The 27,785-nt window shown below is 49.0% G+C and overlaps 2 protein-coding genes across 2 annotated transcripts in view; one reads left to right on the top strand and one right to left on the bottom strand.

Annotated features, from left to right (window-relative positions):
• Rab43 (RAB43, member RAS oncogene family) overlaps positions 1 to 14,166 on the top strand; it is a 22,506-nt gene extending 8,340 nt beyond the window's left edge. The window contains exons 2-3 of the mRNA XM_028782985.1: positions 8,328 to 8,511; positions 10,314 to 14,166. Of these exons, the coding sequence (XP_028638818.1) occupies positions 8,328 to 8,511; positions 10,314 to 10,564 (435 nt within the window). The 3' untranslated portion in view covers positions 10,565 to 14,166. The remainder of the gene's footprint in view (positions 1 to 8,327; positions 8,512 to 10,313) is intronic.
• Positions 14,167 to 25,044: 10,878 nt separating this feature from the next.
• On the bottom strand, positions 25,045 to 27,228 carry Gp9 (glycoprotein IX platelet). Its single transcript, XM_028782982.1, has 3 exons — positions 27,157 to 27,228; positions 26,735 to 26,848; positions 25,045 to 25,846 (listed from the first exon to the last, which is right to left on the bottom strand). Exons 2-3 carry the CDS (start codon positions 26,777 to 26,779, stop codon positions 25,304 to 25,306), a joined length of 588 nt encoding a protein of 195 aa, XP_028638815.1. The 5' UTR covers positions 26,780 to 26,848; positions 27,157 to 27,228; the 3' UTR covers positions 25,045 to 25,303.
• Between the last annotated feature and the right edge of the window lie 557 nt (positions 27,229 to 27,785).

The raw sequence follows: 27,785 nt of genomic DNA, 5'->3' as shown, positions 1-27,785 counted from the left end.
GTGAGCTTAACTCACAGAGATCCTCCTGCCTCTGCCTCCTGTGAGCTGGGATTAAAGGCATGCTCCACCATACTTTGTTCCTTTTACATTTAAAAAATATTTGTTTTGTTTTATGTGTAAATGTTGTCCTGCATGTATATATACTATGTGCATGTCTGGTGTCTGCAGAAGCCAGAAGTAGGTGTGATATTCCTGGAACTGGAGTTACAGACAGCTAGAAGCAGCCATGTGGGTGCTGGGAATTGAACCTGGTCCTCTGAAAGAGCAGCCAGTCCTCTTGAAACAGGGCCACTCCGGCCCATTTTGATTTTTGTAGTTGCAGCTTTTTAAGGGCACTAAGTAAATCTTGACTTGAGAGACCTACCAGTTTGACCTACAGCCCATAGGTGTTGGTTAGCTTTTTATCACTGTAACAGAATACCTAAAAATCAATCTGAGGAAGAATGGCTTACTTTAAGTGACACTTTCAGAGGCTCTTATGTGGTTTCCTTGGCTGTTTTGGGCTGGCAACCCACATGCATCATGGGAGCATGTAGCAGAGAGAGAGAGAGAGAGAGAGAGAGAGAGAGAGAGAAAGAGAGAGAGAGAGATAGAAAGAGAGAGGGGGAGAGAGAGAGAGAGAAAGAGAGAGAGAGAGAGAGAGAGAGGTGTCTCAAGTTCATGACTTCAGGGCTCAACTGTTAAGAGATCTGGTTGCTCTTCCAGAGGACTTGGGTTCAGTTCCCAGCAGCCACATGGCAGCTCACAACTCTGAGTCCTGTTCCATGAGATCTGATATCCTCATATAGACATGCAGGGCAAATCATCAATGTCTCTGTGTGTGTGTGTGTGTGTGTGTGTGTGTATCATGTTCCCAGTGATCCAATTCCCTTCTACCAGGTTCCACTTTCTAAAGTTCTACTGCCTATCATTAGTGCCATGGGCTGGTCACCAGCCATTTAACACATGGGCCATGGGGGACACCTAATACTCAAACTGTGACAGCATAAGGGGAGGTCAGCCCCTGAAGGCAGTCTGCCATCTATGAGGATGTTGAATCGACTCCTGAAAGAATTCTTGTCATCACAGTAAAATTAGAAATACTCTTTGATTTCAATGAAAAACTGATCCCTAATTTCATGACCCTCCCAAATTACAGTTGTCAGAAGAAACATCAGTTTGGCAACTATGATTTGTTAATATCTGCTATATTTGTATTTAGGTGAAATATGTAGAAAAAATTATAGGAAGTACATGAAAATTTCTGTGAAACACATTGAAGAAATCACACAAAACATAATTTTATTACTGAAGCACCAGGGCAAACTCTTAACTCTGTAGTTCTGACTGCTTCTTGGCATGACGAGAGCCCTGGCCTCTGTGGTAGCTTACTTGTTAGAGTCTGTACTTGTCCTGTTCAAGGCCTAGGGTTTCATTCTGGGCTCTGGAGGGAAAGAAATCTTCCCAAGGCTTCAGGCTGTTGATGGAGCAGTAGGTAGTTGAAGTACAAGCGATGGGAGAGCTGTGTGGGCCTAGCCACTGTTCTGTGGATTCCTTATGCTTGTTGACTAGGGGCTTAGACTTCAGCTCCAAATCAGGACAGTGATTTTCCTGTGACTGGTTCATGGTTTGTTCATAGTTCCATAAGTACCTACCTGTGTTCTCTCAGACAGTGGTCCAAGTCCCGAAGAGGGCAGCTCCACCTCTATTGGGAGTGCTGATCCCATGGTGCTCATCTGAACTGGGCCAGGCACCTGGGAGGGATCCTGTGCTCCACGTGGTGCTATGACCATGGTTGCTTGTAGGTGGATGGTCCAAGTTTCCAGAAAAGGAAGAAGGGGTGTTGGGAGCAGTCAGCCCATTGTGAGCAACTGAGGCAGGACTTGTTTGCCAAAGGTACAGCAGAGACAGTCTTTTTTTTTTCTTCAGGCCTTATTTCATACAGTACCTGGTACCTAATGCTGTCACTGTGGTGGCTGAGACTCTGAGCCAGGCAGTGGACACATCTGGTGCAAACAGGGCCACAGCGGGACAGTGTGGATAGTAAAGATCACTACTATAGTGCAGGCCCCGTGGTGGCTATAGCTGCTGTGGACACACAGGGATGTGTGTTGGATGCTTGGACAAGCCCAGAGGAAGCAGCAGTCCACCTTGTTCAGGGTTATGGAGACAGAAGGGTTGAGGGAGGCATTGAAAAATGGAAGAGTATTCCTAAAGAGGGGAGGACAAAAGGGGTTTCAGATGCCATGGCTGTACGAATGCCAGACCATAGAAACATGCTATATGTCGTGGATGCAGCTTGAGAGTAGGGAGAGATGAGGCCATGCTCCCAGGCCAGCTGGATCCTGCTGGATCGTGTCCGCTGTGTTCTGAGGGCAGCAGGAAACAAAGTGGTCAGCTTTTTTGGGGAGGCCTGGGAGACTGCCGGGCACTGCCTTCTGAGGTTGATGTGGGGGAGGACAGAAGGACCCAAGGCCGAGCTGAGATCCCAAGCTGGTGTCACTTTCTTATTACCAAAGTGGCGGGGAGTGTGGCGAAGAGGTGGGGAGAGTTGAACCTGTAATGTGGTGCATTGGACTGAGGATGTCTGGAAAAATAAGATGGCCTTGGAGACAGAGGCTGCAGCTCAGGGGTAGAGCAACTTGTTTAGCTGCACAAAGCCCTAGCTTAATCCCCCACCCCCTATTGAAAAACAACCAACCAACCAACCAAACAAGCAAATCACCTCACCTGGTAATAGAGAGAGCTTGAGTTTATAGACTTAACTGTGGAGACTCTGATCAATGAAGGCAGAACTCATGGCCACAAGAATGCTACTCTTGTCACAAAAGGCTCTCCTGATAGGCACAGTCACACGAGGAACTGACAGCCCCATTCTACTGGGTGTTGTCCTGGTCCTGTGGTGCCCATCTGAATTGGGCCAGATGCCTGGGAAGGATCCTGTGTTCCAGGCTCTTGGTGCTGTGGCCCCATTGCTAGTAGTAGGTGGGTGGTCTGAGCTTCTAGGAAGGGAAGAAGGGGGCAACTGAGGCAGGACTTGTTTGTCAAAGGCAAACAAGCCATGAACATTCAGGCAAGGGGTTGATTCCTGTGGGAGATGTAACTCACTGAGGAGATTTACTTACTTGCTGTGGGAGCCTGCACACAGTGAGGACCGAGGGCTTCAGGCTCGGAATACCACTGCCACAGCCTCTCTCCTGCAACACTGGAGATGGAGTAATCTTGTGGCTGGACATGCTGCAATGCAGGAAGCCATGGTTGTGTCTCCTGCATGGAATAAAACTAGGAATGATGGCACATGCCCATAAGCCTGAGACTCAGAGAAGACAGAGACAGAAGGATCAGAAGTTCAAGGTTGCTTTTGGTTACATAGAGGGTTTGAGGCCTGGATATATGAGATCCTGTTTCAAAAAAAAAAATTGATCCTGGGGTGACGGACTGGAAATGCTGACAGCTCTAGGCACTCTGCCGAGTTCTGCTTGTCTGGACACAAGGCATCATGGGCCTGATCTCTTAGCATGGCTGGGGACTGATGCTGTCCAGAGTATGATGAGGAAACCTGCGGAAGGCTGGCATAGCTGCCCTTAGCCACATGGCCACAGGCTTTTTGCATTGCCACAAACCCCCATGTAGAGCCACATTACTGCAAGGGACTAAAGTACTTCCTGATGTCGTGCCTTGACAAGCCATGTTGGGGGACTGGGAGGAATTCTGGGTGCAGAGACTGTCCATATCCCTCTGACATTGGCTCCTCTCAGCCCCTCTTTGCCTTGCCGGTGTTCTCAGGCCAACGTGTTTTTACTTTTCTTCTCCTCACTTGGTCTTTGTCAGATCAAGACTTGCCTCTGGGCACTGGGCTAGAGTTTAAGCACTGTTAAACGGAGGCAGTGCACTATCAATGATACTGGTAAGGCACTCTCTGATAACGTTTATTTTTCCTTTAAATAAGTTAAGATTTGGGGGCTGTCTTAGTTAGGGTTTCTGTTGCTGTGAAGAGACATCATGACCACAGCAACTCTTACAAAAGAGAACGTTTCATTGGGACTGGCTTACAGTTTCAAAGGTTTAGTCCATTGTTGGCATTATGGCAGGACGCATGGCAGCATACAGGCCAACATGGTGCTGGAGAAGGAGCTGAGAGTTCTACATTTTGATCCACAAACAGTAGAAAGAGACTGTGTCCCAGTAGCTTGAACATAAGAGACCTCAAAACTCAGCCCTGCAGTGACATACTTCCTCCAACAAGATCATACACACTCCAACAAGGCCTCACCTCCTAATAGTGCCACTCCCTATGGGCCAGGCATTCAAACACATGAGTGTATGGAGGCCAAACCTATTTGAACCACCACAGGGGCCAACAGGATTTGATAGCTATTAACTTTCCTGGTACTCTGTCTGCCTTGAGCAGAGGATTATCAGCCGTGTAGCTGGCTCTGATTGGCCTCATGGATTTCTTGAGGAAGCCATAGAGCAGCGAAAGCTGCCGGCTGCCCAAGCAGACCCCCAACTCCAAAGTCATCACTCCGTCTTGACTGCTTCAAACAGCTTGCACTAGACTTTTGCCATCACAAGCTTGGTGAACTCTAGCAGCCATTTCACAGAGGACAGAACACTCTACTGGTGGCTCAGCAGAAGACCTGTGACTGAGGCACACGTGATCCTTGATTTGTTTGAAGGACCACACCGTGATGGTGCAGATATCCTTGGCACAGCACCTTTCTGGCTATATGAGAAGTCAGTGCAGTTCACTTTACACTCAGCTACAGGACAGTCTGTTGTACTGAACCCTGGGGTTGCAGCATTGAAGTCAAATGCAAGGCTTCTCCTGAAGGCGCGTTTCCTACCATCTTTTGGTCATTATTAATAGTAAAGTAGACCAAGATGGTGACGTGAAGAGGTGAGGGCAGAACCTGAAGCTGTGGCAGCAGTGACAGCAGAAGCAGTACGAAGGTGGCTAAAGAGTCCCTGAGAGCGCCAGAATAGAGACTGGAAGGAGAGCCAAAGGAGAAGAGAGATAGAAGGCTTGAAGAACCAGAGACGGGAAACTGCTAGCTTCAGTTGCTTGAAGAGTCCCAAGGAGCTGCCAGGTCGTAAGGGGCCCAAGGTCCTAGACACATTAGGCCTGACAGCTATGACACCAACCACTGCAGGGGTTAAGGCTCCCGATATTGAGGGCCACTAGGGAGTGTAAAGCAAGCTGTGGGAGATGAGGGTTACAGTGGCTGCCAGTTAAAACCCAGGGCAGTGAGCCTCCAGCCTCAGGACCTGGAGATGTAAGCCTTTGGCTTCTGAAGCTGGAGCAACAGGTCCCTGGCTTGAGTGGTGAGGCTGCTCTGCCAGCCCCAGGGGAGCTTTTATCACCTGCGCACTTTCTCCAAAGCAGGATGCCAAACAGCAGGTTGGACTTGCCCACCTACTGCACTTCCCTTGGAATGACTCTTGCCTTTTGACAGTTAGTATAATACACTGGGGCTTTTGCAGCATTGGAGAACCTGCAGCTAAGCTCTTCCCTAGAGGACAGAGCACAGCAGAGGAGGCTGGTTGGAGGAGGAGCCCTCAGACACTACCTCCTGGTTTGACTCATGTCCCAAGACATCATAAAAAATAGCTCAGGAACTTGTATTTGGGTCAGCCTGACCATCTCAATTTTTGCCCTGAGAACTAACTTTTCCAAGGTTCTCTGGAACTTTCCACTGTCTGCTTACTCAGGACAGGCTCCCTTTCCATTGGGAGGGGCAGGACAGGACACAAGTCTTGGAACTGAACTTCCAGCGATGTTTTTAACCTAATAAACAGGGTTGATTTACTGCAACCATGTGACTTACTCAGTGGGACTGTGAGCCATGAATCCCTGGAAAGCAGCTTGTGGTCCCTGCTTCTCTCTCTCTCTCTCTCTCTCTCTCTCTCTCTCTCTGTGTGTGTGTGTGTGTGTGTATTGCTGTGGCTAATGTTCCTTGCCTAGCTCCTAAAGTCAGTCATCTTGATGGATACTTGGTAAACATCCTACGGCATGAGTTGTGAGAGAGACAGGAACATGAAAGGAACAGGAGTTACTTCTGCTTAGGGCTGGGGCATGGGTGTCAAGGAGAGCTGCCCCAAGGTGATAAAGGATGGGCAGAAGAGTCTAATATAAGGTAGGACCAGAGGATACAGATAGCATTGCTTCATCAGGGGCTCATGGAGACTTGTGGGCTAGCATTGGCTGAGAGTTAAGTGTGGAACTTAAAGGAGATCAGGAACCACCCCCACCTAGGATGGTGATTCCCAGACTTCCCATTACAGGGCCAAAGAAGGGACTGAGAGTCACCCACCCAGCCTTGCTTAGTGCTAGAGGAGAGGCAGATTATTATTACTTTTTTTAATGAGCACATGTGCTCAGGGAATCCATTTTTGTCCTCATCAGGACTCAGAAGTGTTTTGGCCCCACAGTTGCTCATGGACACAACTCTAGATATCAGCAGCCTAGAGAATTTCTCCTAGAGGTCAAGTGGAGGCTGAGAAGGCTCAGCCGGGAAGGATTGAGAAGCAGGATGTGGCAGGTGAGAGGGTGCAGCACCAAGCCCTGCCGGGCCTCCGTGTAGTGGTAGGGACTGGGGTGGTGTCAGTTTGGTAGGGATTCTTGGCAGTTTGAGGCTGATCTTGGCAGTGAAAAAGGCTCTCAGCTTTTATAACACTCAAATTGATCCGCAGTTAGCTGTCAGAAACTGGAGCTTTGGGTCTGATCACAGACGAGGCTCCTGGGACAGACACAGCACCCATTCCTCCAATTTTTATTGGTATTAGACACCTTCTCATGCTAGGCACTGTGCTAGGGGCTGAGGATAGAAGACCAGATAGACACAGGCCTGTTTTTATGGGACCCACATAAAAGAGTGGGGCAGTGATTGTGTGTGTGTGTGTGTGTGTCTGTCTGTCTATCTGTCTGTGTCTCTCTGTGTCTCTGAGTGTCTCTGTGTTTGTGTCTGTATGTGTCTGTCTCTGTATTTGTGTGTGTGTTTGTGAGAGTCTGTCTGTTATGTCACACTGTAAAGTATAGCGAAGGGTGTTTACTTGGGCTTGAGATGGCTCTATAGCTCAGTGATAGAATACTTGCCTGCATGTGCATGATCCTGAGTTCCCAACACTGTCTAAAAAAGAAAAAGAAATTGGGGTGAGGGAGTGGATGGGGCTACTCTGTGGAGGTGATGACTGAGCATTCATTAGAATGAAAAGGGAAGTGACCATCCAGGACAAAAGCCTTGCTGCTGTGACCCAGTAACTCAGGAAGAAGCATAGATTTCATTATTTTCTTTTTTTTTTTTTTCTGTTTTTTTCCCCCATCAGTTTGGCTATGATCCACTACAATTTATTGTGTTTCTTCTGCTTGGGATTTGTCGGTCTCCTTGGATTTTTAAAGATGACTATCTCTTACCAACTACAGAGTGTTCTTGGTCATTTGTTCTTTAATTATCCTGGCAGGGATCATCACATGTACACACTACCTCTCCATTGCCCAGTCCAGCAGGGTGCCTACCTTAGGGCACTGATATTTGTTCCATGAAGAAGTAAATGGTGGAGAAAGGCCCTTTACCCTGTGCCTTGGCCAAAGTGGATCAGCAGGCGCACTGCCCAGTCCGGTTCCTCTCCACCAATGGAATCATCCGGCCCCGTGCTGTATGACCAGGACCCAGTGAGCCTGCAGGGGAAAAGACCCTAATGCACAGCCTCTGTGCAGCCTTGGGGCCAGTTCCTCATCTCCAGACCCCTGCGGTCAGCATCTGCAGCTGTAATCAGGGTTAGGGGAGAGCCCGTCCATGGAGGATGCAGTTCAGAATTGCCTGTCCAGGGTTGTGAGGCAGGCTGCTTCCTCCCTGCCGCCATCAATCCCATTCTCTTTCCTTCTTCATATTGGATATTGGATCACTGAGTTGTGCACGGTCTCTCTCTCTCTCCCAACATCTAAAGGCCAGAGGAGAGAGTCGGGTACCCTCCTATCGCTTCCCATCTACTCCTTAATTGTGGCAGTCTGAACCTGGGGCTTAAGTTTTCTTGACTAGGCTAGAAGCCAGCAAGCTTCAGTGATCCTGTCTGCTCCGTTAGAGCTGAGGTTCCAGCCGGGTGTGGAGGCCTGGTTTGTAGATGAGAGCCGGGACCTAAGCTCTGCTCCTTGGGATTGCACAGCAACCACGCTGAACTTCCTAGCCATCTCTCCAGTCTGGGTCTTTCCAAGTCCAGTCTTTCTAAGGCTCACAGAGGACTGTCTCTGTGAGCAACCTTTAGGCCAGTGGACACACTGTTCTGGGCATGGGTCTGTAGAGGTGCCCTTCCTGTCCCTTTGACACATGTCGTTGGGTCAACCCCTTCAGCTACAGATTTGGGACACAGCTGGCCAGGAGCGGTTCCGGACCATCACCCAGAGCTACTACCGAAGTGCCAATGGGGCCATCCTTGCCTATGACATCAGCAAGAGGAGCACCTTCTTGTCAGTGCCTCACTGGATCGAGGATGTGAGGAAGTACGCAGGCTCCAACATCGTGCAGCTGCTGATTGGTAAGCCAGGGGTGGTGGCTGGAGGGGTCTGGAGCAAGCCGTATCTCTGCCTCTCCCTGTTTTCTTTTCCAGTACATACAGGCTAAGCCTGCCTAGAGAAGGGCTGAGCTAGAACAGGAGAGGAGCTGGAAGCTGAACTAGGAGCTTACAGACCCTCACACTCCTTGTCAGTTTCAAACTTAGACTCCAGGTTGAGATTGGAAGGCACAAAGGATGCTGGGGTTGGCTCTGCAGTCTGTGTGTGGCAGATCACCTAGCAGTAAGGCATGGTGTTTCTGCAGACACACAGCTTCTCATGCTCAGAGGAAGCAAGGTGGCTGGTTTGCTGCTCAGTGGTTGAGCGCTTAGCTAGTATGCAAGAAGCTGTAGGTTTCACCCCCAGCACTGCAGAGGGGAAAAAAAGCAGGAAAAAGAAAACAAGGTGAGACACCATAGAGTAAGAACTTGATTTCTTTGCATTTTAAACTTACACTTCGTGTGTATCTGAGCATGCAGGGATGCATTGCAGTGCACGTGTAGAAGTCAGAGGACAACTTGCTAGAGTCGGTTCTCCCCTTTTACCAAGTGAGTCGGGAACTGAAATCAGATCACTTGACTTGACAACAGTGCCTATACCTGCTGAGCCATTTTGCTGGCCTAGAATAAGAGTTTTAAACATTTAAAAAACACTATCAGTCTATCTGCCTGCCTGCCTACTTGCCTACCTACCTATCTATATCTTTCTATCTCTCTGTCTGTCCGATTGTCTATGTATCAGTCATCTATCTGGTGTATGTATGTAGGCATACACACACCAAGGCTCATGCGTGGAGGTCAAAGGACAACTTACAGTCTGTTTTCCAGCATGTAGGTACTGGGGATTGAATCGGTTAACAGCAAGCACCTCAACCCACTGAGCCATCTTGGCAGCTGAAAAAAAAAAGAGCTTTAAAATAAAGGCAGCCTGACTTGGTGGTTACACTTGTCTTAGCTCTCAAGAGGCTGAGAGGCAGGAGGATTGCTATAGTCAACAACTTCAAGTCTAGCCTAGGCAACCTAGTGAGAATTCTTAGTTAATTAATCTATTTATTTATTTTAGTTTTTTTTCAAGATGAGGTTTCTCTGTGTAACCTTGGATGTCCTGGAAGTTGCTCAGTTGACTGGGTTGGCCTCAAACTCAGAGGCCCATCTGCCTCTTTAATCCTCTTTGAGTGTGGGCCCACCATGGCCTGCCTACGAACTCTTGTTACAAGTGGTTCGAATGTGCTGGGTGTGGTGGTGCTCTCCTCTAATCCGAGCATTCAGGAGGCAGAAGCAAGCAGGCTTCTCTGAGTTCAGGGCCAGACGGGGTCTACAGAGGATGTTCTAGTCAGCCATAGCTATACCTGTCTCAAAAGAATAAAAGACTAAAGTAGTGATGACCCAGTGGTTTTGAGCTCATGTCCTGAGTTTCCCCAGCAGCACCTATTTTGACTCAAACCACCTATAAGGGATATGATATCTGGTCTTTGTGGCTGCCAGGCATTCATGTGGTTCACAGACGTACACTCAGGCAAAAACACCCATGTGCATAGCTTATTTCAAAAGGTTAAACTAAAGAGGACTGTTTTAAGTCAGACACCACACCTAGCAGTATCGCCCTGGAGCTTGGAAAGGCGGCATGCCTGGGGACTTTTAGTGTGGCGTTGCTGGGTAGGACTGTGCAGGTCTGCCAAGGCTCTGCTGGGTAGGCCTGTGCAGGTCTGCTGAGGCTCTGCTGGGTAGGCCTGTGCAGGTCTGGCACCTGTGGGTCCTACCATGCTTTCCTTGGCCTTTTTCCACAGGGAACAAGTCAGACCTTGCCGATCTCCGGGAGGTCCCGCTGGCGGAGGCGCAGAGCCTGGCTGAGCACTATGACATCCTCTGTGCCATTGAGACCTCTGCCAAGGACTCCAGCAATGTGGAGGAGGCCTTCACCAGAGTGGCCACTGAACTCATCATGAGGCACGGAGGCCCCATGTTCAGTGAGAAGAACACTGACCACATCCAGCTGGACAGCAAGGACATTGTGGAGAGCTGGGGCTGTGGGTGCTGACTGGGGGGGTCAGGGCAGGCAGGCTAAGACCTCCCCTCCTCCTTTGTCTCCAGCCTGTCAAGCCCCACCCTTCACAGTCAGCCCTCCAGGGCACTGGCTTCTCTAGAGGGATTCTGCACCCCTGGCCTGGATGCTGGGTAGGAAGGGAGACGTGACACAGGGTATCCTGTGCAGAATGCTATTGGCCCAGAGCAGGATGTGGACCATCCCACCAGCCAGCATCTGCTCCCTCTATGTTCTTCACATTCCAGGACTAGCCTGAGCCTTCCAGCATAGACTCTGGTGGGACATGGGCTGGCTGTGCTGCCCAGCCCCCTCGTGCTGGTTTTGACCTTCTCCTGCCTTGACTGTTGCAGACGTGCAGCAGGTTGCTGCTCTCCAGGGATGTGGCTGGTACCCCAGGTCATTCCAGGTCATTCTCCTGCCTCTTACCAAAGTGTAAAAAGCACATCAATTAGACCAACAGACTGGTGCCGAGCCTTGTCCTGGGGAAGCCTGAGCTCCTCAGGTGGACACAGAGTCCCTGTCCTCATGGCCAGCTGGGAGCTCTTAGCTCCCTGGGCCTGGCTTACCAAGACCTCTCAGATGGTTCTGCTTTTCCATGTAGCATCTCATTTTCACTGACCCAATTGTAGGGTCATGGCCAGGGGCCAACTGGGAACTGTCTCCAGGCTTAAGGCCCAAAATGTTGCCAGTCAGGTTGCAAAAGCAGCTAATCTTTAAGTGTGGTTGAGGGGTGAGGTAGGAAAGCGAAGGTTTAAGGAAGCAGGAGCAGCGTGCAAGGGGCAGCTCACGGGCAGAGCGCATGCTTAGCACATGCCAGGCCCCGAGTTCAGTCCTCAGCACCCAAACCAACAAAAGAGCAGCTTCTGGTGTATCCCTGAGGTTGAGGGCCCTGTGGACGCCAGCTATGCCCCATGTGGAGACACCATCCCTGCCACTGCCCAGAGCTTTTAGTTCCCCATGGTCCTGGTCTGGCTTACAGTTTCAAAGCAAAAAAGATGAGTGCCCACTGGCCTAAGACCTGGCCATCTTAGACCTCACTGGTTCTCTCTGCCTGCCTTAATGGGTGCTTCCTGCTGTGGTCAGAGGGAGTTGTTTCCTGCATCTCCCCTCCTGCTGGCATCCTACCCTTGCCCCCGACCTCAAGCATTCTAGTCTGTCAGCACCTTTCCTAGGGAGATCTGGCCACAGGGTGAGAAGCAGCACTTTGCAACAACTACATGGCAGCTGAGGGAGACAGCACTCGGTAAACTAGATAAACCGTGTTACACTCACTGGGACCCCTTCAGGCAGGAGGCAGCCTGTGCATTAGCTGAGCCTGGCTGTGATGGGATGGAAGGTGGCCTGGGTAAATTAGGACCTGCTGAGCGCCTCTCAGGTGGGATCCTTGTGGCCCTACTGGGTTGGAGCTGCATGGTTCCAAGGGCTGGAGACCATGAAGCCCATATAGGCTTTCTTAACCCGAAAGTCATGATCTTTTTTGAGGAGGGGCAATGACCTTTTCACAGGGGTCACCTATCAGAAAACAGCTGACTGCCTTCCTTTCCTGGGCCTGATGCAATTGAGAGGGTCCTGCTGCTGACTCCACCCATGGGTGCGTAGTACCCAACATTGAGAGTGCCCTTTGCACTGCACATGGTCTTCGGAGCCGTCTGGCATCTGTGCTTCCATGAGTAGATCCTGTGGGGTTGATGTTTCCAGGGCCAGTCAGGAAGGCAGCCCTGGCCTCTCATGGCCCTGCTCTTTTGCTGGGTGGTGGGGAAGTTGCCAGGTCTTTGGTCTGTGTCTGGTGTTCAAATGGAAGTCCCATTTTAGGATGTGTCTGTCTATCTGAGTTTAGATACTGACCTTGCCGTAGCTACCCACTACTACCGGCAAGCCTTGCTCTTTAGTGATACCAGTGCTGAGCCCAGCAGGACATTAGAGTTCTTCTGTACTTAGGGCCCAGAGGAGGGAGGTCAGAGGCCTTTTGCTCTAAACAGAGCTAAACAGAGCTCTAGCCGTTCTTTCACAAGATGGCAACTGACTGGTGATGGGGCTCACATGCCACCCTGGGCCATGAGCCCACTTTGCAGCCTCCAAGGGCTGGAGACCATGAAACCCATAAGGTGATGTTTCTTAATCTGTGAGTCAAGACCCCTTTAGGGGGCTGAAATGACCATATCACAGGGGTCGCCTATCAGAAAACACAGATACTTACATTACAGTAGGTACGAAAATAATTTTATGGTTGGGGGTCACCACACGATGAGAACTGTATTAAAGTGGCAGTGTTAGGAAGGTTGGAAGGACTGCCATAAGGCCTAACCTGGAGCAGAACAGAACCCAGCGACTCCTTGGCTCACCCAGCGACCAGAAAGATTACTTCTTTCTCTATTCACAGGAAGATAACTTGACTTTCCTTTCACAATCCCTGGGTGCCGAGTGTGGATGAGGCCCTGCCCTGTGCCCTTAAGTAGGAACAGCCCTGCCCTAAGAATTTAGCCCAAACACCAGTCCTTGAGCCCTGCACTCCCCAACCCTGTCCTGTAAACACCCTGCTGTCTCACTTTCCGGGTTCCAGTTTCACTGCCAGGTGCAGGTCTGGAAGGCCAGGCCCAGGGTCCTCAGCCAGTGGGGATGATCATGGCCTCCACAGCCTGCCCACCTCTGCTCACCGTCATGTCTGGGTCCAATGTGACCTCCCTCTCCGAGATCTCTCAGCCAGCCCGCCTTCTTACAGCACAGAATCCCACAAGTGACCCAAAGCACACATCTTTGAGGGTTGATGGCCCCTCCTCAGACACAGGCCTTACACCCAGTATCCTAGCAAGGATAAATTCTTCCCTTGACCCCAGATTCTGTGGCTTGGGAGGGCCCTGAGTCCTGAAGCTGGTTTCTATGGACAAGCTGCAGCCATGCCTTCTAACAGCAGTGCCAAGGCTCTTGCCCTCTGCTGAGACAGCTGCCTCACCAAAGTACTTAGAGAGACCTTTGGGCCTCCGTCAGAAGGTGCCCAGGGCTTGAGGACCAGAAAATAAGCAAGTGTGAGAGTCGAGAAACAAAACCAGCTGCTTCCCTTCCCCTGGGCAGGCATGGCTTGCTGCCAGCAGTAGCACAGGGCCTCTGGGGCAACAGAAGTTTAATCTCTTCCCTTGTTTGAAGTTACTGAACAGCAGGAACAGGTGGAGGTGGATGATGCTAGGGAGGAGGTACCCACAGAAGGGCTGGTAGGGCCAGGGTGGCTGCAGCAGGAGTGGGGCTTGTCCACTAAAGGTACTAGAGGAGGGGCTTCATGTCTCTGGGTGGCAGTCTGTCTCCAAGGACACAGGCCCCAACTGGAGGGGATCTACCGAAAGCCTCTGGTTCACACTGAATGGGTTGCCCTGTACCACGATACTGCCAGCAATGGGCCTCTAGCCAAACTCACCCCTGCAGGGCCTGGGCAGGGGCAGAATTGCCAGCCCAAGGAGGCCATGCACACTGGGGGAATTTTCACATTACCTATTTATGAATATATAAGTCTTTCTATCAAATCTATTTTTGAAACATGAAAAGTTGCCTTTCTGGATATGTCAGAGCCAGTGTACAATTCAACCATTAAACATTTCTGTACTGACTTCGTGCTCAAGCTTGGTCCTGTCACCTCTAGGCATAGAACCTGTCTAGTGGCCTTACCTGCCATGCCTTGTGGAGTTTTCTAGACTGGTTTTCAGGTTGGATGGTGGGTAGGTGGGTGTGCCTCACTGTCCAGCCTGGACAGACCTTTCCTCTGGTTCTAAGCTCTCTAAAGTAGAAGCAATCAGAGATTGGGCCACATGTCTGCCAAGGGCAATAGTGACTTTGGAACTCTGTCCTAGATCTCACAGATGGGGTCATGTCAGGGAGTGTTCCTGGATGGTGATGGCCAGTCCAAGAGGGAGGAATCACACCCTGCTTCTCACCAAACACAGAAGGCCGTGGGGTTAACATTCTTGCTGGAGGAAGACGAAGAAGCAGCGCTGTGGTTCTCAGTGGGCTCAGATTGCTTGCTGCTATGTTTCATTATGTGGCAGATGCCCAGGTGTTGAATATCAGAATCAGCTGCCTGACCTACACTTGGTGAGCTACCAGCTTGGTGAGCTAGCAGCTCACCAAGATGACCTAAGGTCATTTCTAGTCACCATGGGGGGATTCTTTTTGTTTGTTTTTGTTTTTTTGTTTTTCGAGACAGGGTTTCTCTGTATAGCCCTGGCTGTCCTGGAACTCACTCTGTAGACCAGGCTGGCCTCGAACTCAGAAATCCGCCTGCCTCTGCCTCCCAAGTGCTGGGATTAAAGGCGTGCGCCACCATCGCCCGGCTGGGGGGATTCTTTTTGATGGAACTTTTGCATGTCTGGCTGTTAGACTGTCTTCCAAGGACCAAGATGCTGAGAGGACCTGGTTGTCCTTCCAAACCCAGCTGTGGGACAGTCTATCTGATAGTGTGCCTTAGGGCAAGTTATTACTTTTCTCAAGGCTCCAGTTTCCACAAATGTAGGATCTGATTGGTCCAATAGTATCCCCAGAAGCCCTAACGAAACCTCACCAGGTAGAACATAGGACCCTGGAGGCCAAGTGTCCCTGGCTTTCAGAAGGGACACATCTCAGGGAGAAGTAATACCTGCTTAGGGCAAGAAGTGACATAGCCCACTGTGCCCACTAGATGCCAGATCCAGAGTTAGGGCTGACTGAGAAGTATCGGCCACTTCAATACCCCCTCATGGGTTCAGATCTGTTCTGTTCCCAGGATTCTCTGATGCCTCTGGCCACTCCACAGGCAAGCTAAGACTATGGGGCAAATTTGAAGTATAGTGGGTGCAGTCCTGGACTTTGGAGCCAGGAAAACAGGTCAGAGCCCATGAGGACTTTTTCTAAGCTCTGAATCCTCTCCTGACTATGACTTGAGCTAGGTCTGGTCTGAGTTCTAGGCCCAGAGTCTGTACCTGCCCACCTCTGAGGGCCCCCAAAGCTCTGCTCGGAACCTGTCCTTTGCACACAGTGGCCTTGGCACAGTGGGTCCTGCCAGCTTTCTCTTAGCATCTGTGAGCACGTCAGACATTTACTAGATCTCGCTGTCAGGTGCTTTAGAGAAGGGGTCGACACAGCTGCAGGCTCTGCTACCAGCTCTGTTACCGCTGACATGGCTGCTATCTGCAGCCACTTGGCTATACCAGCTGCTGAACAGCTCCCATTCTTGATGTACAGTGGGCTTCTCCAAGCCAGGAGCTCCCGTTCCAACCCTGAGCTGGATCCCTTGTTCAAGGTATAACCACTTGCCCTGACACTGACCTTTCAGATGTTCCCACTAGCGTCAGGGTAGGAGGCCAGGGTCCCATGTTGCCCAGGGTTGTGGTCTCAGGAGGTTCCCGATAGATAGCAAAGACTCAGCTTAAAGTAGTGCTTTGGACTCAGTCACTGGGTGTCCACACAGGCCCCTGATAGTTGTCCTCGGCTGTGACATGGGGCCTGGCAGGGTGTTCTGCCCTGCTTCCATTCTAGATGGATCTGTCTGGTTCCTGCCACACCCTGTCTGGTGCCTGGAGAGCTCTCTTTACACGTGGTGTCCTCCTGTGACTGGTCTCACACAGAGGGTTTCCATAGTAGATGAAAGACTCTCCCTCCCTCCCTCCCTCTCTTTCTCTCTCAGATAGGATCTCACCATGTAGCCCTGGCTGTCCAGGAACTCACTATTGTAGGCCAGGCTGGCCTAGAACGGACAGAGATCTACCTGTCTCTGCCTCCCAGATGCTGGGATTAAAAGCACGTGCCACTATGGCCGGGAGAAGTTTGTTTCTTATGATCATTAGTATGTTTGCTGAATTCCAGGAAGTGCAGGGTCCTGTTCCTCAGGGAGCCATGAGAGAACTGGTTGGTGGAGGGGCCGTAGCTTTGAGATGGGAGAGGGGCTATGTTCTTCAGCCTCGCCCTGTGGCCTCAGGCCTAAGATTGCCTCGTGGTGGCCATCAGCCAGAGACTTGCTCAAAATGTGGACTCTCGGGCTCCACCTCAAGGTCTTTTCTAATTTTTCTTCATTTGTTTTCTTCATTTTTATTATTTTTAAAAGGTTTACTTTATTTTATGCTGTAAGCATCCATGTTGTACAGGGAATTGAATCCAGGTCCTCTGTGAGAGCAACAAGTACTCAAAAGTGCTGAAGCATCTCTCAACCCCTGTTTTATTTTTTTATTTGAGTATTTTGTCTGTACGTCTGTCCATGCACCTTGTACATGGAGTGTCCCTGGAGGCCAAAGACGGTGTAGGATCTCCTGGGACTGGTGTTACAGGCAGTTGTGAGCCACCATGTGGCTGCTGGCACTTGGGTCCTCTGGAAGAGCAGCCAAGTGCACTTGTTCATTTGTTCTCTCTCTCCCCCCCTTTCTCTCTCCCTCTCTCTCTTTCTCTGTCTCTTTCTCTCTGTCTCTCTGTCTCTGTGTGTCTCTGTCTCTCTCTTTGTAATTGAATATATTTTTTCATACAATATATTCTGGTTACAATTCCCCTCCCCCACCTCCTCCAGACCCTCCTCACTTCCCCACTCACCCAAATCCAAACTGTCTCTCTCTCATTAGAATACAAATAGGAATTTAAATAACAACAGTAACAACAATAATAAATAAAAAACAGAATAGGACAAGACAAACAGAAAAAAAGAGCCAAAGAAAAATCACAAGAAACATACAGATGCTGAGAGACACACAGGAAACCCAGAAAAACAAAACAGGAAACAATAATATATAAGAAAAAATCTATAAGGTTAAAAAAATGTCCAGATAAAGCATTAGGAAAAAAAAAACTCTCCAAAAATATTTTTGAGTTCATGTTGTGTTGCCCATCTACTGCTGGGCCTGGGGTGTTCCCTTAAGTGTGCTTTGTATACCCAGTGAGACTCTGTTGGAAAACACTAATTTTTCCCTTCTGAATAGTTATCAGTTAGAGCCGGCTTCTGAGTTGGGGCTGGGAGCTCGTGTCCACTTGCCAACTTAGAACTGAGACCCATCTGGCTTAGACCTGCGCAGACCCTGTGCATGTGCCACAACCTCTGTGGATTCATATGTGCATCAGTTCTGTTGTGTCTAGAACATCTTCTTTCTCAGGTGTCTTCCATCCCCTTTGTCTCTTATGATCTTTTTGCCTTCTCTTCTGCAGAATTCTTATTGCTAATTTTTATTTTTTTGAAAATAATAGTTTTTGATTTTTCCTTCAGTCCATGGCTTATTTAATCTCGGGTTCTTGACTACTGGGGCCGTATCGTGTATGGGTTCCAGCTCTCGTGGGATTGGCCTTAATTCCAGTCAGATATTGATTGGTTACTCCCACAAGCTCGCACTAGTGTAACTGTCAAGGAGGACAGCATTGTAAATGGAAGGGTCTGAGGCTGGGTTGAGTTTGTTTCTCCTTTGATAGTGAGCAGAGTCCCATCAGTACCCTAAACACTAGTCGGTAGGGGTGCAGGCTCCATGAAGGTGCCAGCGGGGTTCCCTGTGTTCAGTGAGTTATGTAGACAATGGCTTCACCAACAGGGCCATGCCATCGGTTTGTGGGGAGTGACCAATAGCCTTGGCAATAACTTGGGTTGTTTGGGGGTTTCCTTGATGCCCCTCTTGTCAACAGCTCAATTAGATGTAACCCATTCCAATCACTGGAGGTTTCCTTTGATGGCCAGAGGTGTCTACTGGGGCTTTGTTTACCCCCTCCCCCCCGTTATTTGGTGATTCCAATTTACTTTCCTTACACAGACACACACACACACACACACACACACACACACACACACACACAAGGTTTCCATAATACTCCTCAAATGGCCATTAGCGTTAGCTGTCCCTCCCTATCTTCCCTCCCTCACTGTCTTTACCCCCCTCCACTTGTTCCTACTGCTCTAGCCCCACCCCCTCCCATCCGTCTGTGACTATTTATTCTATTTACCCTTTCTAGGGAGAGTCTTTCCTCCCTCCTAGTCCCACCAGTACTCTTAACCACTAAGTCAGCAGTCTATCTCCTCAGATTTTTTATTTGTTTTGAGGCATAACTTTGGCTGTCTTGGAAGTCACTATGTAGACTAGTCTGGCCTTAAATTTACAGAGATCCTGCCGGGCGGTGGTGGCGCACGCCTTTAATCCCAGCACTTGGGAGGCAGAGGCAGGTGGATTTCTGAGTTCGAGGCCAGCCTGGTCTACAGAGTGAGTTCCAGGACAGCCAGAGCTACACAGAGAAACCCTGTCTCGAAAAACCAAACCAAACAAAACAAAACAAAAAAATTTACAGAAATCCACCTGCCTCTGCCTCCTGAGTGCTGGAATCAAAGGCATGTATGTGCCACACCTTAGATTTTTAAAAGATTATTTTTATTTTTCCTTTGTTACATTCATATGTATGTTATATTTTGATCATATCCTCCCCAAACTCTCCTTCTCTATAGAACCACCAATACACACCCCTCCCATCTTTGTATTGTGTGTGTTTAATAACCCTCTGAGCTCACACAGTGCTGTCTGCAAGAGCAACAGCAGCCAGCAACCTCACTGAAGAAAATGATTCCTGCTCTGTCATCAGTTGCCAGGATCTCCTAAGCTTACAAGCTTGTCACTCATCTGTGATAGAATCACCGACTGCCTGGTTCGTGTGGCTAATTCTAGATCCCGGGAGAGCATAAGCACAAAGACTACGTCATATCCGGCTTTTCATAGAATCCCTCCTTGTAGATGACTGGCCTTGGCATCCTTGTGGTGGGTAAACTGAGGCAGGGAGCTGATAAAGGGTCAGTGCTGAGAGTCACTGATGGGGGTGGATCCAAACACCTACAGGGGCTGCTGCCAATGGCAGCCAGAGATTAAAAAAGTTACTCAACAGACTTTTTTCTGAGGGAACAAAGTCACTGGGACTGACACTCCCTGTGGCCAGCAGGCAAACTAGGAACTCTTTTAACTCCTTGGGGCCGAAGAAAAAGAAAAAGAAGAAGAAAAAGAAAACACACACACACAAACATACACACACACACACACACATGCTAGGTGGATAAAACAAAAGACAGAGTCCAATAAAGTCATACATATAAACACATATATACACACATACACATATATACATACAGACCTACAGACAGACATATACACATTCACACATAAAATGATCACAGCAAAGCTACACAAGCAGGCTTCAAACATTTTACACATACATACACAAATACACACAATGGTAGATGGAGCCAGCTCCAACACACACCCAGACAAGCTTTACACATACACACACACACACATACACACACACACACAATCACACACACACACACATACACTCACACACACACACACACACTCTCTCACACACACACACACACACACACACACTCACAGTTGATGGATAGAAGGAGCAGTGTTCCAGCCACCCTGCACAAACCTTACACATGTATACAGTTGATGGCCACTCTGACCCCCATACTTTATTCTTTCTTCCATAGCTTATATATCCCCCCAAATCTTTTAAACAGTATACAATTACAGTGTGATTACATTTTAGTTTTCTTCTATTAAATGAGTATAAAAAAACCCAGTATGTTCCCCAATACGTTTACAAGAAGTAACATTACATTATACAGGTAAAGAAAACAAATCATTCCCCAGATCCCACATACATTTCTAACTAAACAACTTGTTATAGATTAACAAAGTGTGAGCAAGCTAGGTCGTTGTCTCAGCCAGTTTCTCTTATGGAAGGCAGCAATTTGCGGTTACAAAGAAAGAAGTAATTATTTTGCTAGTTATCTTTAAAAGTAATCTTGTAAGAATCTTAAAAGAATCACAAATCTCAACTTTTATATAAAAAATCAGTCATATCTACCTTAAATCCTCAGAATGCATATCTACTCATCAGCAATTCTTAATGACTCCTATAAGAAAGCTGAGGGCAAAAATGGGTATAAGAAATCTAGTCCAGCTTTAGTGAGGGTCGCACCAGCCGGTGTTCCATTATTCTTGTTCCCTGACCATACAGGGACCCTATTAAGACTGTGCCTTTATAAACTTCAAATTCTTCCCTAAGATTTTCTACCTCAGAGTCAGTAATAAAAATATCTCTAGCCGGACAGTGGTGGTGCACGCCTTTAATCCTAGCACTTGGGAGGCAGAGGCAGGCGGATTTCTGAGTTCAAGACCAGCCTGATCTACAGAGTGAGCTCCAGGACAGCCAGGGCTACACAGAGAAACCCTGTCTCAAAAAACCAAACTACAAAAACAAAAACAAAAGCAAAAAACAAAAAAACAAAAACAAAACACCTCTACCTAGCTTCACTAACAATTTGTTTTTCCAAATGTTTTCTAAGGGTGATAGTCATTGTTGAGAATCTATGTCTCTACCTTCTTTCCTAATGTGGCGATTGAATCATTAATCTGCTCCAGTAGCATTGCGAGTGCCAGTGCAGTGAGGGGCTGGAAGCCCCATTGGAGTTTTCATACAATGCTTAGATTAAGAGGGATATGAGGGCAGCAAGAAGAGAACTCCATAACAGCATGAAGTCCTCAGGACACATAATCCTCAGTGCTGTGCCACACCGAGACTCACCCATATGGCCGTGGTAACTGGTGGGTCCCACTCCTTGAGTTCTAAAGCCATTTGTCATTCCCCCTACTTGGCCCTTGGCACCTCCTGATCTTCCAGCTCCTGCATCCTTCCCACCCCTTCTTTTGCAATGTTCTTGAGTACTGGGAGGATTGGTGCTGGCATCTCAGGGCTGAGCACTTACAGACACTTATTTTCAGCGTTTGGACCAGCTATGAGTCTCCACATTGACCGCTGTTCATCGCAAAAGGAAACTTCTCTGACCAAGGTTGAGAGCACCGATCCATTCACCCCAGGCTCTCCAGTCAGTCAGAATTTTATTTTTGACATTTTTATGTTATTTGTTGTATGGATGTTTCAATCCTAATGTTTTCTCTTAGGTAAGAGGAGGAGCTTAGACATTATCTGAATGTCCCAGGAGAGGCATGCTGCAGAAATGACCTTTATGAAGTGTTTCATCGAAACGCTGGAAAATGTCGTGCACTGAAGCACAGGACTGAATCTTTCACTCAGACCTGAATGTTCATCCTTAATAGATGAACATATGAAACCAAGTGGCAGGTGTGGTGCAATGAAGTGTTCCTTAAGAATAAACCTGAAGGGCTGGAGAGATGGCTTGGTGGTTAAGAGCACTGGCTGATCTTCCAGAGGTCCTGAGTTCAATTCCCAGCAACCACATGGTTGTAGCTTACAACCACCTGTAAGGGGATCTGGTTTTTTTCTTCTGGTATGCCGGTGTACCTGCAGATAGAGCACTCATACGTAAAATAAATACATAGATCTTTAAAAAAGAATAAAGCTGAAACTATAAAATATTATAAAATTATACATTATGTTATAAAACACAATAACTGAGCAAAATGTGGTGGTGCTCACCTCTAACTACCCCTGAAGCAGGCAGGCAGGGAGGTAAACATTGCAAAGCCAGCTCGAGCAAGAGTAAGTTTGAGGTCAGCCTTGGCAACTGGAGACCTAGTCTCAAAGAACAAAAACAATAACCAAATACATGTGAGCCATAAAGACATGTTTCCAATTATACCATCAAGGAAAAGATTGAAATGTTTTAAATTATAATTATATTCATTTTTTGGGAGAGTATTTTTGGCAGGGTATTCAGCCTGGATTAGTAATAAATAGTGTTTGAGGTGTGGAGTAGGGTAGTATTTTCTCTATTTTCTGACCTACTGATTATGATAATGAGTACTTATAAGTCAGAAAGCTGATAGAGCTATTCCCTTTTAGAAAGAAAAAAAAAGGAATAAAGGTAGTTATGGTCTCAGCAACACAGTTCAGAAAGAATGCCAGAAGAAACACTGCAGCACTGTGCCCGTGACTCCTCTCAGAGGAAATCCCAGCACTGTGCCCATGACTCCTCTCAGAGGAAACCCCACAGCACTGTGCCCAGGGGCTCTTATAAAGGACAACATTTAATTGGGGGCTGGCTTACAGTTTTAGAAGTTTAATCCATTCTTGTTATGATGGGAAGCATGACAGCACATAGGCAGATGTGGTGCTGAAGAAGGAGCTGAGAGTTCTACGTCAGGATGGGCAGGCAGCAGGAAGAGATAGCAAGCCACTAGGCCTGGCTTGAACTTCTAAAACCCCAAAACCTAGTGACACACTTCCTCCAACAAAGCCACACCTCCTAATAATGTCACTCCCTATAAGCCTATGGGGGACCATTTTCGTTCAAACCACCACACTAGGCAAGCCTTTCTCTACTGATCTGCATTCTTAGACACTGCTGTTTTTATTTGTTTAAAAATTATTTTTAAAATGTTAAAAAGTATTTTATGTGTGTGGGTATTTGGGCTACATGTATGTCTATGCACACATATGTGTGCCTAGTGCCTTTGGAAGCCAGAAGGTGTCAGATCCCCTTCAACTAGAAATGTGAGCTGACACAGGGCAGCTGGGATTGAACCTGGGTCCTCTGGAAGAACCTGAGGTGAGTACTGCTCCCTTCTTGGTCGGGGAAGCTGAGACAGGATGTGTGTTCTAATACCTACTCTACAGGCACACCCTCAGTGCTTAAATTCCTCTCATCAGACTTCCTGAATGTTCCAACTTTCTCTAGAGTCCCACGTGCTGGGGCCCAAATCTCTGAATCACCAGCTGTTGGGAGACTTTCAAGACCCAAACTGTAGCACCTAGTCTGTGGTGAAATCCCAGTCTTGTCTCTGGGACCCTTGGGGAATCAAACCCTGACTCCTACCTCACAAGGCTGAGGGCAGATGGCAGGCTCTTACTGGATAGAGCCAGCTTGGCTAGTAGGGTGAAGGCCTATATGTGCACACCAGAGTGTAAGGAGAGGGAGGGGTAGAATTTTGGGGCAGGAAGATTCCCACCCCCACCCCCCACCCCGAAGGAGCCAGGGACTGAAAGTTCCTGGGATCTGCATGTGCTCAGAAGATTTTCATTGAGACAGTCTCACTATGTGTCCCTGACTGCCGGGTACTCATAGAGAACCACCTGCCTCAGCCTCCTGAATGCTGGGATTTAAGGCGTGTATCAGGCTTGATGAAGCACTTCTGGCTAGTGAAAGGGTCATGGTGGTCCATCTGTAAGTGGCTTGGGGTCCATATCCCCTTCTATGCTAGGGAAGACTCCTTGCTGACAAGATACCTGAGAACGTGTGAGGAGTTTCACACAGGCCTTAGGCCTAGGGGTAGAGGTAGTTCATTGTTATTACATGTGCCCATGAAATGGCTGATTTCTAACATGGGCTCTCTCTCTCTCTCTCTCTCTCTCTCTCTCTCTCTCTCTCTCTCTCCTTCCCTCCCACCCCCACCCTCCCTTTCCCCCTCTTTCTCTCTCCAGGCAAGGTCTCACACTGTGCTCTGGGCTAGGCTGGAACTCACTGCGTAGTCCAGGCTGGCCCTGAATTTACAGTGATAATCTTGCTTTGGTTTCGATAGTGCTGTGATTACAGGTATAGCCCCTCTGCCTTGCTCTTTTTAAAGTCTGTTTTGATTGCCAACACTTAACACATGGACAGGACCTTTGGAACTCGGGGTTAGGGGGCATTTTCTATTCAGTAGCAATGCCCTGAGCCCCTTTAAGTGAAGCCCAGATTGCCTAGTTACCACAGTTCCCACCACTCCCCATTGTCTCCTCCCTGAGCTTCTGGATAAAGCTCTTTACCAAGTCCTGTGAGCCAAGGTCCTTTTGTACACTTTGCCCTCTTGGCCTTCCTGGTGGAACCCGACTCACATGGCCACCCTGGCTGGCATGGTTCTTAGTTCATAGGTAACTATGGAACTTCTACAAGTTCTGAGACTGAGACACACAGACACACACAGACACACAGACACACACACACACAGACACACACACACACACACACACACACACACACACAGAGAGAGAGAGAGAGAGAGAGAGAGAGAGAGAGAGAGAGAGAGAGAGAGAGAGACCCAGAAGACAAATCTGATGATCACTGCTTAAGGCAGGATGAGACTCAGACTTTGGAGGCTGCTGGTGTCAGCATTTTGGGAAGAATTGTTTTCTCTTTTATGTAAAGAAATGGGTAGAGAGAAAGAAGAGGAAGGAAGTAGGTGGAAGCAGGGAACCCCCACACATCCCATGCTGGAAAGAAGCTCAGAGACCAACTGGATAAAGTGCCATGAAGATGCCCTTCGCCCCTGGATCTTCAGTTCACGCTGCCCCACTCACGGCTGTGCCCACTGAACTTCCGTGGAGCCTGGATGGGAGTTGATGGTCTGTGTGAAGAGCCCGTTGGCAGAGGCCGTGAGAGCTGACCCCAGGACCTGGCTCAGGATGTCCAAAGGTTACGGAATTGGTATGACTGGGTGGGAAGCCTCCGTGAGAGAGTAGCCTCAGTGCCAGCTTAAAACAGAACAGACCCAGGTTTCCTAGAAGGAGCCAGACTTAAGAAAATGACTATTTTGAGCTCATACAAAAAGGTTGTGCAGAGGGTTTATTGTTGTCTTTTAAAATTACATTTCTTTCTTTATTTGTTGTGCATGCATGGCAAGGTTGTGGAGGTGAGATTCGGTTCTCTTCTGGGGATCGAACCCAGGTCTTTAGACTGGGCAGCAAGTGTCTCTGTCCACTGAGTGGCCTCAGCCCTGTGGGCTTTTGATGGCATGGGCTGACTGGTGCTGATGCTTCTGGGGCCCTGACTTATGTCTGGACTCTCCCTGGTTTTATGGGCCAGGCTCAGTTCCAGGACTCTGTAAATGTGTTCAATAGGCCAGCTAGCAGAACCAGGCCCAGCACAGCCACAGCCACTAGTGACAGATCCCACCACACCCCTGAGTAGGCCCAGGATGGTGACAGCTTCCAGCCACAGTTGCCTAGCTCATAGCCTGTCAGCTGGCCCAGTGGGCGCCTGGTGGCCAAGTCAGGGCTGGCACAGTACACATGTAGCAGGGCCTCTGGCATGTGGTCCTCCAGCCAGAGGCGTAGGTAGGTGAGGCTGCAGTCACAGTGCCAGGGGTTGTGCGTCACATTGAGGTCCCACAGCTGAGGCATGTGGTCGAAGGCACCTGGTGGCACTGAACGTAGGCTATTGTTGGCCAGCAGGAGCTGTCGAGTGTGAGCTGGTAGCACAGGCAGGGCTGTGAGGCCTTGCCCCTCACAGTTCACCTTTAACCCCATAGTTTCCAAGGACTGGCAGGTACAGGGCTTGGGGCAAGCCTGAGTATCTGTGGTCACAGGCCAGAGCAGAAACAGGAGCCCCCAGGTAGTCATCCAGCAGGGCTGTGGGCAGAGCAATGGGATTAATGCTTGTCAGCCTGTACCAGGATACCTGTGCTGGACAGGGTATATACTTTTTCTCCAGGCCTCTGCAGGGTTGGGTACAGCCCAGGAAGTGGAGTAGAAAGAAACAGGGTCTTCCTGGTCTCTGGCAGAGATCTAAGGCTCTGCTCAGATAAGGGAGCAGGTGACTGTTAAGGGACTCCAGTCTTAGTCCCTGGCCACAGAGAACAGGAAAGGTCTTTCTGAACTGTATCCAGTCCTTTATCTGAGCTGGGAGTCAGGCCAGGGAATGCATTCAACACCGTGGCCACTCTCCCATGATGCCTGCTTCAAAAAACCTGCAGGCAAGGTTTGCAGTGCAGGCAGGGTTGGCAGTGCAGGCAGGGTTGGCAGTGCAGGCAGTGTTGGCAGTGCAGGCAGGGTTCACAGTGCAGCAGCTTGGAGGGGAACTCATAGACCTGTCTTGAAAGCCACTCATCTAGGCTCCTGCCCAGAACTGGGAAAGGGAGGCTCAGAGAGAGAAAGCTCTTGCCCACGGTTACCCAGAAGTCCATGACAAAGTCCAGAGGCAGGAAAATGTCTCATGACCATCTGGTTCTGCCTGGTTTGCAGCCTTTTATCCTGGCTTAGGACTAGGGGACCTTTCCTCCATTTGCTCTCCCGCCAGGGCCCAACTCACAGCAGGCTTCTGGGGGTGTTCATTGAATGACTAGTGAATCTTGATTCAGCCAAGTTATTGGTTGACAACTTAGAGCAAATGATCCCTCACTTTCTGTCTTTTAGCAGAGAGAGTCTAAGGAGAGACAGACATGTCCCCTCTCTTTCTACCAGCTCAGCTGGAGTGGACACCAGGCAGGAGGTCATGCTGAAAATAATGAGACCGCTTACCTGCGAGGCCTTGGTCAGGATGCATCTTCTGTGGGCTGGTGCCATCCTGGTCAAGACTTTGGTGGCTGTGTGGGTGCGTCAGCGAGCTGTGGGAGCCGGCAGTGTGGCTGCTGCCTGACAGGAGGAAGGAAATGATGAAAATAGCCTGGCTTATCCCTAAGGACAGCCCCGAGGGCCTCTCAGGGCCAGGAGGCACCCAGGGTCCTAGGGCCTTGGACATAGCGCTGCAGGCCAACCCCACCTTAAGGGAGGGATACCTCTTTACACAGGCAGCCTGTGGTCTTCTGTGATGGGTTTGTGGGCCAATCAAGGTGCCCCTTGCCTGGTGCTAGTAGTTGGGGAGGGCTTCCTGGAGGAGGAGAAGGGTGATGGCTGGGTCTAAATTTTCCTTTATAGATGTGGGTAATGGTCCTGGTGCTTACCTCCTTGAGGTGTGGTGTGGATTTCTATTTATAGTCCTCCTTCTCTCTAAAGATGGTGAGGGAGGCTCTTTCCTCTCCATGGTGTCTTTCACACCTGTTGGGTCCTTCTTCCTGTTTCGAATAGAGTTGCAAGTTTGCAGGACTGAGCCTCTCAAAGACATGGGCCCAACTGTAACGCAGACCAATATTTCTCTCATGTTTACTTTGATAGCCTCTTCCACCTGAGCGTTTCAGTGATATTAATCAAAATCGCATCTAATGGTGAAATAGAATCATTATACAATTAAAATTCAAATCTGTGTTTTAATAACAAATCATAAGAACCCCACAGTTGTGAACATTAACCAAGTCAATTGATACTTAGCAGGTGACAGAGTTCATGGGCACAGAAGTTGGGGGTGGGGGGCTCTGGGGAAGCCTGGGCTGGGGTAACATGTGCTGGAGCAGGGGCTCCTGGGACTATGGGAGGAAGGATGGACCACCGGGGAGAGTAAGAGACCCCTGACCAACTCTGTGGTCATGCTGGTGTTGGCCAAGATCAACAAACACAGTGATAGAATCCTGGCCCCTTCGTCTGGAGAGATTCAGATGGGTGTAGGGCTGGAGAGGGAAACTGAGGCAGGGAGTGA

The sequence above is a fragment of the Grammomys surdaster genome, unplaced genomic scaffold (genome assembly GCF_004785775.1).
Source record: "Grammomys surdaster isolate TR1022 unplaced genomic scaffold, NIH_TR_1.0 948, whole genome shotgun sequence".
NCBI classification, from domain to species: domain Eukaryota; kingdom Metazoa; phylum Chordata; class Mammalia; order Rodentia; family Muridae; genus Grammomys; species Grammomys surdaster.
Note: the sequence above shows the minus strand (reverse complement) of the source record. Positions and strands in the feature narration are given on the sequence as shown.